The following is a 16,023-nucleotide window of genomic DNA, read 5'->3' on the forward strand; positions in this document are numbered from 1 at the left end:
GTAGATCGGCGAATCGGGCTACGAGAAAGTATAAGAAAGACCTTACGCCTATGAGAACGCATAAGTCACTGTCGGGTAGGCTCGAATACGGTGGTGAAGGTGCTGAAAGATGTGATTATGGCACGCACCTGGGCTTTCTGTGTGATCGCACAAAAAACACTCCACGAAGAATTTCAGCACGCACCACTCGGGCTAGCTGCCACGCACGAACAGCCTGGGAAACTTGTGCTCACCACGTTTTACAGCATACAAACCATACAATATGCGCTAAGTTTAAGCCGGGACTATAAGTAAGAGAACCAGCGCTGAGACCACGCACCACGCCGCGGAGCGTGTGCTGTTTTGTTTGCCTCATGAATTTGATCTCACTTCTGCCGAACTTCTCGCAATGCATTGGGATACGACAGGGCCTTTTCTTAGTATTTCCTTCCTCCATGATAAAGCACAGTGACAGCTAGGTAAATTGCGCCACCACAGTAAGGAAGTGCTCTCCAATGCTTTATTGCGAACAGGCGGAGAACCATCAAGCGTAACTGGGCGTGCGCCACCCTTAGTTTCTATGCGCATGCACCATGTATAAAAATCTCGCCATCAGTTATGGCCGTGTGGCCCTCCGACCTATTGTTTACTCCGGCCATGAGCTCGTGTGTTCTCTCAAGTAGTGCACCACACTGTGTACATTCACGCGCACCACCACTCCGTGTTTCGCTGGTGAACACGCTGGATTTCCAGGAAATTTCAGCAGTTTCCGGATTGTGGCGTCGGATCGCATTGCTTCATCAAAAGCTAAAAGTCGAAAGCGTCAGTTTCAGCGAAAGCTGAAACCTAGCCGCATACCGCCTCATTCTTATCGACATACAGGATTTTTCTCGCCAAACAGCGGAAGTAGTGGCACTGTGTGCGCAAACAAAGAGCCTATTCGGCGTACTGCATCAGATATACTTCAAGTTGAAGAGCCTGTATTTTGAGCCTGAGGTTAAACAAGACAACTGCTTATGTATATTGAGCCACTGTGAAAGATACTAGCAATTTCGCGCTGCGTTGCTACACCGCTACAGGGAAGGCCTTAATAGTTTTCGAGGTAACTACGCTGCGACTCGTGGACACCACGGAAGCGAGCTAACGGGGCGGGGGGGGGGGGGGTGAACTTTTTCTCACGCCTAGCCATGTGTGGCTGAGCCGTGTCCGGGAAAAAGGGGATCCTGGGGGTTGAGCTGACGCCAGGTGATTCGATCTTTAGCCCCACCGGTGGAGGTAACACAATTAACGCTTTGCCCTCGGCTTCATGCAGACGGCATCCCTAGGCTGACCCGCGCAGGGGAAATTGGCAGTCGCCTTTTCCTACTTCTCGCTGCCTACATTGTCGCCTTTCTCTTTCTTTTGCTATTACCTAGCTGTCTTCTACTCTTTTCACTTAATTCTAGTTTTCCTGGTAATAGGAGGTTAACCCTGTGTAGTTCCTCTGCCTAATGCAGTGTTATTTCATTATAGCAGTGATGCGTGGCTGGTGTCTCCAGGTGTTTCTATTTCAACCTTGTAGCGTCTCCTTGCTGGGCTCGTTGGTGCGTAGCGACCATCGCCCTTTTCGCGCACTACATATCGCCGCCTGAAAAGGTGGCGCACCAATGATAGCTTTTTTGCACAGCCAGAACAGACCTTCCCTAAGTACCACGTAATTCACAGTCAGAACGAACAGAAAACAGTCCGATTTATTTCACCAATAATTGTTCATGGCGCTCTTTGGTCGTCATACGGTCTTTGCGCCAATAAAGTTCATATATCATCATCACACTCTGGCTCGGGCTGCCGGTTCCATGTATCCCATTGAGTTCTGTTGTCCCGTCAAAAGCTGAACACGTATGCCATTCACTTTATTATAGAACAGAGCTATGTCTGGGCCAGTGTATCTTTGAGATGAGACAAATCGTAGTTTTCATTGTAAAAGGAGTTCCCCTTTCTTTTTGTTCGCGATCATCTTATGATGTTTCTAGTGAATGAAGTTTCGAGCACTTGTTCTTGATGGCACCAATGGTGGTGGTGCTGACAATTTTTGTAAAGTTGTTTGCATCGCGTGGCACACAGGTCTCGCCCAAAAGCCGCATTTCGGGTTACAATTACCGACCGGTAGCTGGCGTGTACGTGAGCGGTGATCACAAACGTATCACGCGAGCGGTGATCACGAGCGGTGATCACGAACGTATCAAGCTAAGTTTTGGAAGAACAGTGAAAGTGGGAAGGAGACAAGATGAGCAACTACAAGAAAAATTTTTATCCAGAAAGGCAAATTGAAATAGCCACTAAACAAATTGAGAAAGTAATCACGGAGGATAATAAGACAGTGTGGACATACCCGAATCTAATTAGACTCTTTGAGCTAGAGCTTGCTAAGACGCGTGACAAGTCACCCCGGAAAAGAAGACACAAACCCAAAAGTTGGTGGGAGGAGGAAGTTAAGAGAGCCTAGCAAAACGTCAGGAAGCCTCTAAGGAACACAGACATGCTAAGCAGCGGGGTGAACCGACAGAAGATGTTGAAAGAAAATGGGAAACATTTCTAAGCTGTAGAAGGGATGCATCCCTTCTGATCAATGAAAAGATTAGAAGAAAAGGAGCTCAGTGGCTGGCAGAAGTACATAAAAAAGATAGAAAGGGAGCTGCGAAATTTTGGAACCATCTAAACTCCCTAAGAAATGAGACGAGCCTAGAGCAGAGTTTTATAACTACAGCCCAAGGTGCTAGGCTAGAAGGGGACGAAGCTATTGAACATATAAGAACAAGGGTGACAGAAAAATTTCAACAAAGAAGTTCGTTATGCATCACAATAGACAAGGACGAATCAAGTAGTGCAATGACTCCATTTTCACAACTAGAGTGGGAAAGGGCTGAGAAAATGGTTCCTAGCAGTATACAACAGGCCCGGATGGCATTCCAATGATGCTGATAAAGAAATTAGGTCCGAAGTCTAAGCAGGCTTTGAGAGAGGCAGTGAGCAAAATAATAATCGATGGTGAAGTTCCCGATGGATGGAAACTTAGCAGGATGAGCATGATCTATAAAGGAAAGGGGGACAAAGCTGACATAAACAACTACCGTCCTATAACAGTGACATCATCAGTGGTCTACAGGCTCGCGATGCAGATTATAAAAGAAAGACTGCAGGCATGGATAGAGGATGAGCGGGTGCTGGGGGAACTGCAGAATGGGCTTCGGAAACACAGGAGGTTGGAAGACAATCTGTTCTCACTGACGCAGTGCATCGAAATAGCCGAAAAGGAACACAGGCCCCTGTGGCTAGCATTTTTGGATATCAAGGGAGCGTACGATAGCGTGGTTCAAGAGGAATTGTGGGGAATACTGGACACACTAGGCGTGTAACTTGTAGTCACTAATTTTTTAAAGGATATCTATAAAGGTAACAAGGTAGTTATAAAGTGGGAAAAACAGGTATCCAACCCTGCAGAGGTAAAACGGGGGCTTAGGCAGGGGTGTCCCCTGTCACCCTTATTATTCATGATGTACCTACAAGGATTAGAGGCCGAATTAGAGGGAAGTGGACTGGGTTTCAACCTCTCTTTAGTCAAACAAGGAAAACTCATTGATCAGGCACTACCAGCATTAATGTAAGCAGATGATATAGTGCTAATGACCAACAACTAGGAAGATTTGCAGAGATTGGTGGACATCTGCGGTAATGAGGGAGATAGGTTAGATTTCAGATTCAGTAGGGAAAAATCAGCAGTCATGATTTTTAATGACAATGAAGGTAGTGAGCTTAAAATACAAGAGGTCACTCCAGAGATAACAGACAAATACAAATATCTGGGCGTATGAATGAGCAATGGGACCGAGTACCTGAGTGAACACGAAATATACGTGATGACTAAAGGTAACAGGAATGCAGCAGTGATGAAAAATGGGGCACTGTGGAATTACAATAGGTATGATGTTGTGAGAGGAATATGGAAAGGGTTCATGGTTTCTGGGCTAACGTTCGGAAATGCGGTCTTGTGCATGAGATCAGAAGTTCAAGCAAGATTAGAAATTAAGCAACGTGGAATAGGTAGACTTGCTTTAAGAGCTCACGGGAATACACCAAATCAGGGAGTACAAGGTGATATGGGATGGACATCATTTGAGGGCAAGGAAGCTAGCAGCAAGATAAAAGTTGAGAACCTATTGAGAGAAATGGGGGAGAAGCATTGGGCTAGGAAGGTTTTCAGCTACTTGTACATGAAGAATGTCGATACAAAATGGAGGAAGCGAACCAGGAAATTGACTGGTAAATACTTAGAAAACAGCAGGTGGCCAAACCAAAAAGAACTATTGGTTAAGAAGAAAGTGAAGTAAACGGAGACTGACATGTTGAGAATGGGCATGATTAAGAAGACCGCAGTAGAGATCTATCGAACATTTAAGCAGGAAATCGCCAAGGAAAGGATCTATGATAATACTCGGGGTAGTTCTCTACTGTTTGAGGCCAGGACGGGAGTACTGCGAACCAAGACATATCGGGCCAAATACGAAGGGGTAGACACAGTATGCAGTGCATGTGGAGAGGAAGAAGAAACTGCCGAACACTTGATAATGTTCTGTAAAGGGCTTCACCCTATAGTTCAGGATGATGGCGCAGAGTTTTTCAAAGCACTGGGGTTTAGGGACAGGGAGGGCAAAATAGACTTTAAGCGAGTAGACTTAACTAGAAGGAGGTTATCTGATTGGTGGCTAAAGTCAAGGCACGAGTGAAAATTAAACTTTTCACTGCAAAGTACGAATCCTCAAACTCACTGTTTAAATAGAAAAAAATAAATCTAGTTTTTGGTTCATTAAGTATTAAGGCTTGGTGGCGCTAACCACCGCCCGATCTAAAGGGTACAGCCATATCCATCCATCCATCCATCCATCCATCCATCCATCCATCATCACTATCATCATCATGGTTGGTAGAGTGGTGGTGCTGGTGGTGACCCCTGGCAAAAGGCAAGCCTTGGTGGCGGGCGAGAGTTGAGCGAGTCTCTTCTACGCGTGGCGATTGCCGCGAACGGTTGTCTCTAGCGTGGGTCCCCGGTGCATGGCACCGCGGACTACGCGTCGGGGGCCCTCGTGGTAAGTCAAGTGTTGGCGACGCCGCCTCGGGTGTGTTATTGTGTTTGTCATGTTATTGTGTGTTTGTCGTGTTATTTTGTTTGTCATGGAGTGTACGGTAATATTGTGCACGGATGTCCTAGCGTGTTGATAACGATTGATGTATCGATTCGGCGGACGATATTGGCGTTTTAAACACTTCAGGTGGGGTTTGCGCTGAGAATCACTTACTGTGTATCGGGGCGATAACAAAAGTTGAGGAAGGAATGTGACAATATATATATATATATATATATATATATATATATATATATATATATATATATATATATATATATATATATATATATATATATATATATATATATATATATATATATTATATATATATATATATATGCAGGAACATAACATATATACACGCACGATGTGCAAGCACATTTGAAATAAAAACAAATATTTGCATGCGGAAAGTATTAGAGCAGCTTAGTTTGAAAACGAATAGCTGTACGACTTGCACAGAAAACAAGCGTATGCAAAAAATACAGTCACACACGTAACGCAGCAAACTTCTTAATGCACTTGCTTATACAAACGAAACTGTACTCCCGTCCTTAAAGAAGACCGAATATTGATAAGAGTGGACACACACTAAATAATGGCGTGCTCACCGAAGAGAATTAAGTCGTCGCAAGGGAATTGAATGGAACAAATTACCATAATGTCCGTCACCACCTTTCCAATCCGGATGTTTCTGATTTGCTCCATTCCCCGTCGGGCGTCGTCAGCATCGTTCAAGAAGTGGTAGAAATATATATACGTTGCCATCTTTCCACTGCGACGCCACGCATTGCGGCACACTCCACTGGTCTGTGGACATCGCTTTCTCCTTTCTTCTCCGGCATGGGGAAAACAAAAAAACTTTGCAGCCGCTTCTCAACGCACGCAACGTGGTAGCATAGCCTTTTTTTTTTTAAGTTGACCCTGTTATCGCCGTTTCCAGGCGCAGCCACTAGGGGGTGAGTGGTCGGTTGGAGTCGCCAAAGCTCTTCCTTCCTTTGTGGAGGGAGCCTCATTTATTGATATGTGGAGTTTAACGTACCTAAACCACAACATGGTTATGAGAGACGCATGGAGAGCCTAATCTGTTCTGAAGGCAGTTTGAATGAGGTTGTTCACTCTATTTAAAAAGGCCCCATTTGAACTGCTGACGGTCATTGTGTTCTGTGACAGTGCAGCTTTTCGTGTTGTGGACGCTGAGGAGCAGCTTCTTTGCACATAAAATAATTTCGTCAACATTTACTACACTTGAGCAAGGCTGGAGCCATTGGGGGAGCTTGTGATCTCATAGGTTCTTTCAGCTTTTTACGTGGCTCATCTACCAAATCTGCTCGGTGTGCTTCAGAGTGAAGGCCACATAAGTTAGGTCTCAGTTTTGAGTGGACTAATTAGCTAAGGCTTCAGTCACATTCTCTTTAACAGTTCTATCTTGATTGGTAAGGTATTGAATAACACGTCAATAATTACCCTGGTTGTATTAGCAGTCACAGATAATTAGAAGTAATTAACATTATATGGCTCATAACGATCAAAATTAGCATGACCTGAATTACGGAAGTGCTATTTAGTTTGGTTTTATTTATCACCAATGGTAGCGTTCTTAACACCTAGTTCCAAACGCGCGCATGGGATAGAAGTGACGCGGAATAACACAATACTATATTGTAACACAACACACGAAACGAAAGAAAAGCAGCGTATTTACTTGTGCATGTTCTGTTGGGCTGACACTATTCCTTAGGATAGCCTGTATATACCCTTAGGATAGCCCTTAGGATAGCCCGTCAGTCGGAAATCCGAATACGTACACTCGCGACCTAAGATTCATGGCTTCCACAGAAGTGTGGACACAACACTTCCTTGGCACCGCAGCTACTCGCAGTTTGCTCACTCACCAACTAACACGAGCATAACTACAGCAGCACACATCACAACTCCGAAAAGCCTGACGGCACCCGGTAAACTATGCAACATTCGTTGTTTCTCGTCGAAGCGCAGTAAGGCCGCAGGGACTGCAACGCCGATGCGAACGCACCGCCGAATGCCAGCGTCGGATGCGTTGTCTGCCACCGCAGCGCACAGCGCAACCAACATCGTCAGCCCGTTCACATACGCGTTAGACTTCCAGGCCTTAACGAAGTTTCTTCAGGTGGCGGTGGCTCAACGTGCCAAACTCACACACATACTCACGCACACGCACTGATTGATCACCGCGCAGCCCACGCTGTCCAGAAAAGACGCCGCCGGGGCGCGCTCGCCTCGCGCACATGACATGAAAAGACCCAGTGGCGCCGCGAGAAATCCTAGCGGCCGTCCGTGCCGTTTTTTAACAGCCGAGACAGCAGCTGCGGCCTGCTGGTCACGCCACAAGATCATATTCTAGTTCAATATAGCCTTAAACATATGCAGCGTTCTTGCCACCGTTTTCCCGGAGTCGCTTCCCTCGGCGCGATTGCGTCAACGCCTCCGGAGAAGGCGGCGAATTATATGAGGAGCACTAAGGCCAGCGTCAGCTCAGGGTCGCGCAGTGTGACCAGACGGATTCATTGTGAAATTTCCTTAGGCGGTGTAAAGTTCCAGTAATAAAAACTCTAACTTCTATTTCTGGCTAGGTATTTGTACCGTTATTTTTTTTATAAAAGTATTCAGGACGCTGAAATAGAAATATACTGCTACCGAAAGGTCACAGCGTCCAGATCGCTGTGATTACCACGGGCAGTACGGGCAGTCAGCTGAGTGCCGGCTGGGCAATCCTGCCGTTTAATCTCCAGCCACATGGAAAGCGCTCCGGCCAGCGCTGGCGCAGCGTCACACATTGTGTCAAGGAGAATGAACCCGAGACCTCGCAAAGCAATGTGCGGTGTCCGCCAATGCAGCAACAAGAAATACTCGTGAATATCGGTTTCATGTCTCATTTGCAGTTCTGAGGGAAACAAATCACTGTCCCACCGAAAAGTTTTTTTGTTTACTTCTAGCGACAGCTGTTCAGAATGAGAAGAACCAAAAACTCTCAGGATACGGCCACTGAACTTGGAAGTTGATCTATATCTTTGAGGCCACGTATTCAGCTAATACACTATGGCCTGCTATCCTACTAATGAACTTGAGTATGGTGCTCAAAAACGGTACAAATAAATCTCGAGCACTTCCTGGTGAAGCTTCTGAAGAACAAGCTAAATCAAATACAAGCATCAGTTGAGAATTTTCGGGTCACACAGAGCACGGTGATGCCTTAGTAGACGCGAGGCGGGCGGTAGCCAGTTTGGCAGCGGCGACTATGCTGTTGCGTAGCGGAAGTCGCTGGCAGCCGTGCGCTGATTGGTTCACCACTCGTCGACTCGTTTTGGGCGTCGACGCTGCAGATATCTGAACGCCGAAAAAATGCCGGCAAAACGCTGCATATGTTCCAGGATTACCCAGTATATTCTAGTATAATGTACCACAATGCCACTGACAACTCGGTGAGAATACGCACGATGGAACCCGATCTCGAACTCAAGTGGGTATGGTCGTGGCATCTAGCAAACGTGCCTGCAAACGCATCTTCCTGCGCCACGAATCGCGTGCACAATAAGGGACCTAAACTCATGGCCTAGAATCTTACCTAGAAATCCTATGAATGAATGTTTAGCACTGTCTGCATGTTTGCAATAATAATAATAATAATAATAATAATAATAATAATAATAATAATAATAATAATAATAATAATAATAATAATAATAATAATAATAATAATACCTTTTATTTCTTCCAAAAAAGCAGTAAATATGGCTAGGCTTGCCAAAGCCAAATGGAGCCTTGAGTGGCAGAGCCTTGCAAGCAGAAAGCAAAACTGAACACGTTACATGAATTGTAGTTAAATGCACAACAGCGATTATAGCACATAACAACATGCACATTATATCACAAGCAGAGGGCATATAAACAGTAATCATTCCTATTATAAAGTAGTTAGAAAAATTAAGAGCGAACAAAAATGAAAAACAATGATGTTTCATAAGCGAAATGCCACGCTAAATTTTTGCTCAGAAGTATGCTTGCAAATGAGTGCATATAAAAAAAACACAAGATCCACATTACACGTGTAGACAACTACGCCGTAGCAGTTTCTTTAATTTGTATTCTGTTTTTACGCGAAAAGTTAGTCGAAACGCCAGCGTTTTATTTTATTGTCAGTATTGCTCGCAATGAATAGCGCTAATTTTAGCCTATCTCTAGATAAGTGGAAAGGCAACAATGACAATGTTTCGTGTGGCCGGCTCCTTTCCAGTCAGGCCCTTTGTTTAGGGTTTATTCTGATGCCGCCACAGCGGGCGAATAAGTAAATCAAGATGATTTCGCATGGACTTTTCTATAAGTACGCGGAACACGAAACAGTGTCTATGAGAGCTTTCAACCATGGATATTGTGCCTGGCATATAGCAAGGCGCTTCAGCTAGCAAGAGAATGATGTGTAGTACACAGATTCGTCTAAACTTTGTTCTTGTTTGGCCCCATGTGGCCAGCATCCACCAATTAGCAAGACGACTTTCGGCAAATGTTGAACAGTTTCCTTTTACCACCGTAACATTTTTAGGCTCATCAATTAAACATGTTCTTTCATTAATGTCTTTTTCGAAAAAAAAAAACGCCCTGTTATCGGTGGAACGATATTTTCTCTTGAACACCCTGCTTTCTTGCTTTCGTTCGTTCAAAGACCGGCCTAAACATGCTTCGCAGACGAGCTTCGCTCACGTGGACATCCCAAGTAATGTGGACTACCCGCGACCAGCGATAGTAGCGGCTCACATCAGCGGCGCACACAACACCCATGCCGAGGCGGTCGTTGTTCACGACAAGCGGACGCTGGTGCTCAAGAATTTCTACTACGACGGCTCAGCACCAGGTCGGTGGCTTTGTTCAGCAGCTGAATTAGGCGATAACGTGCTTCCATCATACTGGCAAGGCAGGTGTAGGAATTAATATTCACGTGGGAGTGTCTCCCGCTGTCAAAGGATCGTGCAAATGCAGCTATAGAAATTTAATGTGTGCGCGCGGCTTCAAGCAAGGCCCGCTTGTATGTGAACAAACGCGTATATATGAATATTTATTTTCTCATTCGAATCCTCTTATATGCAGTCTAACTGCTCACCATTTTACCTCGACACAGTTTCGACCACATTTTCCAAGAGCGTGCTCTTAAGTGGACATAACAGAGTAATGAGAATAATTAAAGACACTTGCTTCACGTGATTAATTGAGGAGAAGGAGCACTGGCCTGGATTCCGGAAGCGACCAATCGTATTTGTACAAAAGTTACTCGACTCCCTAAAGGTACAAATTCGTGATGTGCGTCCTTTGATCATGCAATGTAAACTCATAGGCATTGTCTACTACGATATTTTTCTAAACCATGCGAAATTATTACCTCACGGAATTTCAAATGGAATGTTACAAGAGAATCTAAATAATCTGCCAATGAACGTGGTTATTGCAACAAATGCTTCGCAAACTGAGGAAAAAGCTGGCGTATGAATATTCTGCCCTGAACTTGAGTGGTCTTTTTCTTTACGACTGCCTGATTTATTTCCAGTTTTTATAGCTGAATTTATGGCCGTAATATTAGCTCTCCAAAAGTTACCCATTTGAGTTATAGTAGTAGGAATTTTCGCTGACTCACTATCTGTGTGTTCTTCTCCCTTCGCATTTGGTGAAGCGCCTCTACTAAAGCTTTTAAAAGTAGCAGTTCTTGCGCACGTTAAATTTCTTCACTTAATTTTGTACCAGGGCAAAAAAGTTTGTTTTTAAACAAAAGCGCTGATTTTTAGGAAAGGTGGCACTTTTGGTGCCAATCATTCGGCATTCGAGTTTTCCGCCACTGACAGCATACATTACAATTGCAAGATTCCGCACACTAACGTTCAAAAAATGCTTATCAGACCCTGTCTTGACAGCTTCTCCAGAATATAAGCACCTAGTATTTCCCTGGAACAGTGAGTTATTGCGGACGAGAATAATGGAAGTGGCTATAACGAAACTTCACTGCCGGGTTACCTCCCTCAACTTTTATCTGCAAAGAGCACGTCAGGCACTGTCTCCTCTGCGTCTGTTCTTTAAGGAGGAGCAAAGAATTAGTCATTACTTTCTGTCTTGTCGCCGGTACGCGTCATTTAGAAGATTCATAGCACCACCTCTTCAAAAGTTGGGTCTGGAAATATCCAAATCAGTTGCTCTTTCGTTTGGCGCCTCTCGTCCGGGCTTCAGTTACATGGATGTTTACTACGCCATAGAGGAATTTATGACTCATGCTAGAAAATATTCAGCTACATTCTTCACCCTTTTAAATATTACAATACTAATATTTCGTAATTAAGCTTGTTGTATTAACTATTCCTAACTTACACGAGAAGTATTGCGAAGAAACATTGAAAAAAAAGGAAAAAGTTCACCTAGCACTCTGCTAAACCCCTTGGGTAAGAGCCATGAAAAGAGGTGAAGAAGGAGGAGAAGAAGAAGGAATGGTCGCTGGAGCCTCAGCCGGTAGTGTTGACCCTCAAAAACATGCTGTGCTTGTGATGATTATTTTCAGGCATCAATACAGCATAGTAATGTCACGAACAAAACAAGACCTGCAGCCAGGAGTTCACTTGAACCAGAGCAACGAAGATGTTCTCTTCTTCTTCGTGCCCAAAAACGCGTATGAGCCACAGTGGCTCGTTCATCAATGGTGGCATTACCCCCTCTCCCAAGAAGCATCGTCTCGATGCTGTACATGAAGGCAAAAAAAGAAAAGAAAATTAGATGAAAATTAGCATGCGAGCAAAATGAATGGCGTAAGGCGGATAACGTAGTTGGTTGTGGGCACAAAAGTTAAATGAGAAATAAGAAAAATAGGAAAAATGTAAGGAAAAGACGAAGCAAAAAGAAAGACGCGAAGTTACCAATAAAGTCAGTCACTCACTGGCGATTCACAGCGCGAAAAGTATGGTTTGAGACGTGAAACGTGAATGACTTCAGTTTGCGGGGTGAAACGGGAACGTCTCGAATGGCCTTGTGGGAGAACCTCGTAAGTGACGTCACTGAGACGTCGCACAACCTTGTAAGGGCCGAAGTAGCGGCGAAGAAGCTTTTCGGAACGTCCACGCTGTCGGATAGGGGTCCACACACAGACTTCATCACCTGGCTTAAAAATAACTTCACGGTGGCGAAGATTGTAGCGGCGCGCGTCTGCGGTTTGGTGACGTTGAATACGGTGACGAGCAAGTTGACGGGCCTCTTCTGCGCACTGCGCGAATTTGGCGGCATCCGTGTGGTATATTCCTAAGTTGTCGGGCAGGAGCATGGCGTCGAGCATCGTCGTGACGTCGCGACCGTGGACTAAGCGAAAAGGTGTGAAACCGGTACTTTCTTGAACAGCAGTGTTATACGCAAAAGTTACGTAGGGAAGTATGGTGTCCCAGTTCTTGTGATCGATGTCCACATACATTGACAGCATGTCTGCAATTGTATTATTGAGTCGTTCAGTCAGCCCATTTGTTTGCGGGTGGTAAGCCGTTGTTTTACGATGTTCCGTGCCACTTAATCGCAAGACTTCCTGCAGCATCTCTGCGGTGAAAGCTGTCCCACGATCAGTTATGACGACAGCTGGAGCACCGTGACGTAAGACGATGCTGTTAACAAAAAATTGGGCGACATCTGCTGCGGTGGCTTTTGGAAGTGCCTTGGTTTCACAGTAGCGTGTTAAGTAGTCTGTAGCGACGACAATCCACCGGTTTCCAGACGAAGACGTGGGGAATGACCCCAGCAAGTCCATGCCAATCTGATGAAAGGGCGCCTTTGGTGGGCCAATTGGGTGCAGTAGTCCCGCTGGTCGTAAAGGTGGAATCTTACGTCGCTGACAGTCGCGACATGTGCGAACGTAGTGCTTCACAGTCTTCGCGAGACGTGGCCAGTAGTAGGAGCGTTGAATCCGTTGCAGCGTGCGCGTATAGCCGAGGTGTCCGGATGATGGCTCATCGTGACATGCACGTAAAATGTCACCACGAAGCGTAGTTGGCACAACAAGCAGATACATAGCTTGTGTAGAATGAAAGTTCTTTTTATAAAGCACTCTATCACGGAAACAAAAGGAAGATAGTGAGCGCGCAAAGCTTCGAGGAAGGTGGGAATTGCGTCCTTCCAGGTAGTCAATGAGCGGGATGAGCTCCGAGTCGTGACGCTGTTGCTCAGCTAAGCTGGTCGCTGATACGGCAGAAAGAAAAGTGTCGTCGTCTTCAAGGTCAGTGTTGGCATTTTCGACCGGTGCACGTGAGAGACAGTCGGCGTCGGTGTGTTTCCGCCCAGATTTGTGGACGATGGTGACATCGAAATCTTGTAGCCGAAGACTCCATCGTGCTAGACGACCTGAGGGATCTTTGAGATTCGCGAGCCAACAAAGGGAATGATGGTCGCTAACTACCCTGAATGGGCGGCCATACAAGTATGGGCGGAACTTTGTTATGGCCCAGACAACAGCGAGGCATTCCTTTTTGGTTGCAGAATAGTTTTTCTCCGCTGGGGATAACGTTCTGCTCGCATAAGCGATCACGCGCTCGACGCCATTTTGCCACTGAACTAATACCGCTCCTAGTCCAACGTTGCTGGCGTCAGTGTGTAATTCCGTGTCAGCGCTTTCGTCAAAATGACCTAGTACAGGCGGAGCCTGGAGGAGGTTTCGGAGGGTGTCGAACGCATGGAACTGATCGGGACCCCAAACAAACGAGACACCGTCTTTTGTAAGCTTGTTGAGGGGTTCAGCAATCTTCGAGAAGTTTTTGACAAAGCGCCTGTAATACGCACAGAGCCCCAGAAATCGGCGTAGGTCGCGCTTATTTGTGGGCACGGGAAAGGTGGCAACGGCGCGGGTTTTCTCGGGATCTGGGCGGATGCCAGCATGGCTCACAACGTGACCAAGAAACTTCAGTTCTTCATATCCAAAATGACATTTGTCGGGTTTGAGAGACAACCCCGCTGTTCGAATTGCCTGAAGAACTGCATGAAGGCGTTGGACGTGTTGTTCAAACGTGTCTGCAAAGACCACGACGTCATCAAGGTAAACAAGACATGATTGCCATTTGAGCCCCGTGAGAACCGTATCCATCATTCTTTGAAAAGTAGCTGGCGCTGAGCATAGACCGAAAGGCAACACTTTAAACTCGTACAGACCGTCGGGAGTAATAAACGCCGTCTTTTCGCGGTCGCGCTCGTCCACTGCGATTTGCCAGTAGCCGCTACGCAAATCCATGGAGGAAAAATATTTAGCGTTGCGTATATGGTCCAACGAGTCATCTATCCGGGGTAGAGGATAAACGTCCTTTTTGGTGACCTTGTTCAGTTTACGGTAATCAACGCAAAAACGCAACGTACCATTCTTCTTCTTTACTAGCACAACTGGCGAAGCCCAGGGACTGGTCGATGGCTGAATGACGTCGTCCTGAAGCATCTGCTGGACTTGGTCACGTATAGCATCTTGCTCTTTTTGCGACACCCTATAGGCATGCTGTCGGATGGGTCTCTCAGTAGGTTCCGTGATGATACGATGTTGAGCAAGTGGTGTCTGTTTAACCTTTGACGTAGTGGCAAAGCAGTCTTGAAATGAGCCGAGTATACGCAAAAGGCTTTCTCGTTGAGCCGAAGGTAGTCTCTCGTTTACGTCGAGAGTGCTCACGAAGGCCTCGTCAGGGTGGCAATTCGATGAAAATGAAGCTAACGTAGATGGACCATCGGCATCGGCAAGTTCTTCACAATATGCAATGGCAGTGTGTCTCGTTAGGTGGCGATATTCGTCACTGAAGTTCGTGACCAGCAGGTGAGCATGCCTATTCCTAGGCTGAATGATTCCTCGGGCAACACAGATTTGTTGTGAAATAAGGAGAGACAAATTGGCCTCTGCAATTACCGCGTCAGACAGGTCCTGTCCCAATTCTACTTTGACAAAGAGGCTGCTTCGAGGTGGGAGAGTCAGAGAATCGTCGGTAACACGGAGCGCTCTTTTCCGGAATTGCGTAGTGTCAGTTGCAGCGCAAAAAGGATCCTCGAACGACACAAGTAATTCACGGAGGTCGATAACGGCGCCGTATTCACGAAGGAAGTCCATTCCTAGAATGACTGGCCGAGAGCACACGCGCAATACGAGGAAAGAGCCCGCAAATGTTGACGTACGTATTCGAATGCGTGCCGTGCACATACCAGTAGGCGTCACCAGATGGCCACCTGCCGTGCGCAACTGAGGTCCTTGCCAAGGCATGGTAACCTTCCTCAGTTCAGATGCCAGTGTTGCGCTCATTACGGAATAGTCGGCACCGGTGTCGACGAGGGCGTTAACAGCATGATTGTCGACAAAGACGGCAATTTCGGCAGAAACAATCTTTCTGCTGTCGGAGAACACTGCAAAACCGGAATCGCCCTCGTCTGGTCGTTGCGTCGAAGGAGGGTCTTTTACAGTTCGCCGGGCCGCGACTTCACCCCCAGAAGTCGCCGTTCTTAGTTTCCCCTGCGGGGGCTTGGTGACCGGCTCCTGAAAGGAGCGGAAGACGATGAGGGCAAACTGGCTGACGTAGAGTGACGAGGCGATGGTGATCTCGACTGGTGGTGCCGAATAGTCGAAGGAGTATACGTTGGCCCGTGAGATAGGCTTCAATTTCGCGGGGGCGCTCACCGTAGCGCGGGCATCGAGCATCAGGGTGGAAGCCGCGGAGACCTAGTTGCCGGTATTGACAATTCCGGTATACGTGACCCGCTTCGCCACAGTGATAGCAGAGCGGACGGTTATCCGAGGTGCGCCACGTGCTTGCCTTGCTACCACTTTGTCTTGAGATAGACGGCGAATAGGTGGGTGGGCTCGAAAACCTTGAGCCGAGAG

The 16,023-nt window shown here is 46.3% G+C and overlaps 1 protein-coding gene across 1 annotated transcript in view; it reads left to right on the forward strand.

Moving 5' to 3' along the window:
* LOC142777396 (protein Skeletor, isoforms B/C-like) overlaps positions 1-16,023 on the forward strand; it is a 253,917-nt gene that overhangs the window by 171,241 nt on the left and 66,653 nt on the right. Inside the window, exon 11 of the mRNA XM_075881745.1 lies at positions 9,864-10,029. Within this exon, the coding sequence (XP_075737860.1) occupies positions 9,864-10,029 (166 nt within the window). The remainder of the gene's footprint in view (positions 1-9,863; positions 10,030-16,023) is intronic.

The sequence above is a fragment of the Rhipicephalus microplus genome, chromosome X, assembly GCF_043290135.1.
Source record: "Rhipicephalus microplus isolate Deutch F79 chromosome X, USDA_Rmic, whole genome shotgun sequence".
NCBI classification, from domain to species: domain Eukaryota; kingdom Metazoa; phylum Arthropoda; class Arachnida; order Ixodida; family Ixodidae; genus Rhipicephalus; species Rhipicephalus microplus.